At 45.2% G+C, this 4,728-nt stretch overlaps 1 protein-coding gene across 1 annotated transcript; it reads left to right on the top strand.

Moving 5' to 3' along the window:
• Positions 1 to 826: 826 nt before the first annotated feature.
• LOC140715109 (prolactin-releasing peptide receptor-like) lies at positions 827 to 3,334 on the top strand. Its single transcript, XM_073026842.1, has 2 exons — positions 827 to 899; positions 1,216 to 3,334. The coding sequence occupies exon 2, from the start codon at positions 1,243 to 1,245 to the stop codon at positions 2,326 to 2,328; it is 1,086 nt and encodes a 361-aa protein (XP_072882943.1). The 5' UTR covers positions 827 to 899; positions 1,216 to 1,242; the 3' UTR covers positions 2,329 to 3,334.
• The last annotated feature ends 1,394 nt before the right edge of the window (positions 3,335 to 4,728 follow it).

Here is a 4,728-nt window from a genome sequence, read left to right as displayed (position 1 = left end):
TTGCCATGTTTGAAAAAGATGTTTCCTTGTAATGTTCCTTTTGTCTTTCCTAACCTCAATACACTGTCTGTGTTCATCAGGATGTGACAGTGGGAACTGCTTTTCCCAAATCCCCTCTATTAAAATTACTTCTATCAAGCGTCAAATAACCTCTGTTCTAACACTAACTTCCACAATCCTATATTTACTGCATATCTGGTCCCTCAGGGATCTCTTCAATAAATCACTGTTGAACAAAATAGGTAGCTTGTCAGCAAAATGTGCTAATAGGTCACTTCATTTTTTTATAATTAGATATGATTTTATGAACGAAGACCATGTTTGACAAATTGAATAAAGAGTTTTGAAGATCTAGTTAAAGTTGTGGATAAGGGAGATAATTAGATGTAGTATTTATGCATTTTCCAAAGGTGTACAATGAAGTAGCACATATGGGGTTGCTATATAAAATCAGGACTCCAGCAAATGGGAATAAGATGGCATGGCTAACAGATTAACTAAATGACTGGAAAACGAGGTTTAATAAACTTACATTTTTTCAGATTATTTTATCTTCTTACGCGGAATCTTGTCACCGATACCCTCCGTGTGGTGATAGACAAGAAATTAACTATTGTTGAACCAAAGTCCCATCTGGTTCTTCGCTTCAAAGGCGAAATGTCCCACATCTAAGAAAGGCATGGCTCACCTTGCAATCGGGGTAAAACGATGAAACCCAGAAACGTGGACTGGGCAGCTCAGTACGACCCTTGACAGCGTCAAGCGACGCACCCCTCACGGGAGATGTCCAGGACCGTGCTCAATCTCAACAGGAAAGCGGGTGAAATGTCAGCGTTGGAATTGTGAGAGGCGCGATCCACCGTCTGCTGGCTGGGAGGAGGCGGCGAGAGCAGGCGCAAGTAAGAGGGCTCTGAGATTTATTTTAATATTCTTGCATTATAATTAGACACGTCTGGATTTCGAAGAAGAATCTTTAACTAATTTAAGCTTGAGAATATTTATTTACTTGAATATGTGATTATTGAGTGAAAGCGTCGTTTACCAACCTATCCCCGAGATGGTTATTTGCTAACACTGATTTAGAAATTTAGAAATTCCGAGCTGTACAGAAAAATTTTAGATTATCTGTTGAGTTAATTCTAAGTGGAATTAAGGACAATCAGACGCGGAAGAGAGGCTAGAATGTAATTTTATTTTTGTTTTGAACCAAAATAGAAAGTTCCGGCTTGTAGATTCTCGGCGATGGCGAGCCGTGAGACCATGGAGGAGCAGCCGCCGGGTGCAGAGGGCTGGCGGGACGGCGCCGAGAACCTGACGGTCAGGCAAAGACTGTTGGAAGAGCTGGGTAACCTGTCCGCTCAGTTCCAGGGCATCGAGCTTATCCAATCCTTCAAACCGCTCATTATCCCGTGTTACGGGCTGGTGGTCTTTATCGGAATCCTGGGCAATTACCTGCTAATCTACGTGATCTGCAAGACCAAGAAGATGCATAACATCACCAACTTTCTCCTGGGCAACCTGGCCTTCTCGGACATGCTGATGTGCGCCACTTGCGTGCCCTTCACCTTGGCATACGCCTTCGAGCCCCGGGGATGGATCTATGGCCGCTTCCTGTGCTATTTCGTGTTCCTAATGCAGCCGGTCACCGTTTGTGTGTCGGTCTTCACGCTAACGGTGATAGCCGTGGATCGGTACCGTGCCACCGTGCACCCTCTCAAGAGGAGACTTACTATCACAACCTGCGCCTACCTGCTGGCAGCTATCTGGCTTCTAGCCTGCCTGCTTGCCACACCAGCGCTAGTTCACACCTACTACGTGGAGTTCCCTCATCAGAGGTTGACCATCTGCGAGGAGTTCTGGTTGGGTATGAAGAGGCGCCGCCTGCTCTACGCATATAGCACCCTGGCAATCACTTACCTGCTGCCCTTCACGCTCATCTCGCTGTCCTACCTACGCATCTCGGTCAAGTTGAAGAACAGGGTGGTGCCCGGGAACATCACCCAGAGTCAGGCCGAATGGGACCGAAGCAGGCGCCGGAAGACTTTCCGCCTCCTGGTGCTGGTGGTGGCCGTTTTCGGTCTGTGTTGGCTCCCCCTACACCTCTTCAACCTGATCAAAGACATGGACATCAATCTGATCGACAAGCAGTACTTCAACCTGATCCAACTGCTGTGTCACTGGGTGGCCATGAGCTCCGCCTGTTATAACGCTTTCATCTACGCCTGGTTGCACGACAGCTTCAGAGGGGAGCTGAAGAAGATGTTCAGCTGGCGGAACCAGAAGGTGGCTCCGACCGTCCACTGCGTCATGGCCAGCGGGGTCCTGTAAATGATACAACCCGCAGGAGTGGTGCGTCCTGCTGATTAGACAGCATCCGTGCAAAGAGCATACCAAAAGATACCGAGACAGCTCGGAGAATCTTCCTCAGATCGTCTGACGGAGAAGATATTAAACATTCTGAGGAAGATTCTAGATTTCAAATTGCAGGACCTCGAACAAAAGAAAAAAAAACAATCTGCAGGAGAAACTCAGCTTGTCGAACAACATATGTGGGGGGAAGGGGGAATAATTATCGGCGTTTCGGGCCCCGATGTAGGGTTTCGACACGAAATATCGATTAATTCGTTTCTACCACAGATCCTGCTCGACCCGTTGAGTCAGTCCCTCCTACAGATTGTTTCTCCTTCTGCCGATACTGCCTGACCTGCCGAGTGTTTTCCAGCATTTTCTGTTTATATTTCAGGTTCCCAGCACGGCAAGTTCGGTTATCGTACATTCTGATTGTGTGTGTGTGTGTGTGTGTGTGTGTGTGTGTGTGTGTGTGTGTGTGTGTGTGTGTGTGTGTGTGTGTGTGTGTGTGTGTGTGTGTGTGTGTGTGTGTGTGTGTTTGTATTGTGTGTGCGCGTGTAAATTTGTGTGTGTGTTTGTAAGTCTGTGTGTTTCTGTATGTGTATGTGTGTGCATTCGTGTGTGTGCGTGTGTATTTGTGTGTGTGCGTGTATATTTGTATTTGTGTGTCTGCATATACTGTACATAATTTAATGTGATATATCTGTCTGGGAAAGATCCGAGGGAGGGGCCTTGGGTAACATTGAAGGATGATATTTTGTTTCGCGTTATAGAGTCCGTGGCCATACACTCTCTCGTCAACTCTTGTTCTTTTTGTAAGAGACACAAACAACGATCGGTGGTCAAAATGTGTCCAAGCTGAAATGGCCCATACTTCATCCTAAAATTTAGGGCATTTCAGTTTGAGACGTTGTAAATTCACGGTACCTGTTGTGACGCGTGAATGGAGCAATTATGTATAAAAAATCTATTTGTATCTATCAAAAGTGGCTAAACTGGCAAAGAACGTGGAAGAAAATCATTAAACTTCCTTTGGCAACTATGAGGCAGTAGAAATATCTGTTTCCAGTCCGCTTATATAACACGATTTCAGGTGGAATCACAACGGAGCAGCTAGCTTTACGAGGTTATTTTACTTGGTAAATGAAGATTGAATACACGCAAAGACACATTTCAGCAGGGATCAGTGATCAGAGTCTAGCTGTAAGAGGGTAGGAGCTGTCTCTGAATGTGGTCTGTTCTCTTTAAATCCACCAGGCTCCTGAGTTTGAATGTCTGCTTTCTCCTCCTAAGGCATCTTCGGCTGCATTCTTCCCTCAAAGTCACTGTTGAACGTCTTCATTTTTTTTCGGGTCGATCAACAGGAGTAAACTCTAACTTTCAACCGGACTGTTACGCTGGTGGCATTCTTGCGTTTGAGCCCGCGTGCAATGCAGTTTACATCGAGTAAAAGGTTCACACCACAAACTGCTGGAGGAATTCAGCATGTCAGAGAAGGGTCTCGGCCCGAAACGTCGACTCATTTCCATAGATACTGCCTGACCTGCTGAGTTCCTCTGGCAGTTTCTGTGTGATAGTCTGGATTTTCAGGATATGCAGAATTGCTCATGTTTATAATGAGTAACGATTAATGTCCTCGGTAAACTCGCTAGAATATCAGAGAAGTGGATTTCAAACTGTAACTGTAATAATCACAAAAAATCTTCAGGGCGAACTGCTTTTGGCAGATGCCCTGTCCCAATGCGTTCCTCACATCTTCCCTCCCTAATTGTTATATTTTTTGCAATTGAATCGTTCTCCATGAGAATCTCTTTCTGACCCGCGAGAACGGATCAGTAAACAGAAGTTACCCCGTCAGGGAGAGGAGTAGATCAGATCAGAATAGTTTCTTGTCATATCCGTCAGGGTGCGATGGAGTTCCTTGCTCCCATGAAGATGTCAGTAAACAATTTGCCTACTAGCAATGAACTCAGGCCGAGGAACGCAAAGATTGCAGAGCTAATGTCTATAGCACCAGTGATGGTCCACTAGTGTGAAAAACAAACACTGCATCCATTTTTACTCTAAACCATATGCTGCAATAGTGATACAGGCTGTTAAAAGCGCTCGGACTATGCAGCCAGGACTGGGATTAGAATCGACGAGGCCGTTTCAAGATGCCCATTTCATTATTTCAGTATATATACAAAACACGATGCAAATTGCAAGAAAACAATTGCCTTGCTTGGTCAGACTGAGGCAGCTTGATAAGTTTATGCTGTTTCTTCCCGCAATCCACTTGACATCATTATACCTCCATTCAAAGTTCAAAGTAAACTTACTATCAAGTACATACTTGTCATCATATACAACCCTAAGATTCAGTTTCTTCCAGGCAAT

Source organism: Hemitrygon akajei, chromosome 23 (genome assembly GCF_048418815.1).
Source record: "Hemitrygon akajei chromosome 23, sHemAka1.3, whole genome shotgun sequence".
NCBI classification, from domain to species: Eukaryota; Metazoa; Chordata; class Chondrichthyes; order Myliobatiformes; family Dasyatidae; genus Hemitrygon; species Hemitrygon akajei.
The sequence above is the reverse complement of the archived record's forward strand: the minus strand, read 5'-3'. Positions and strand labels throughout refer to the sequence as shown.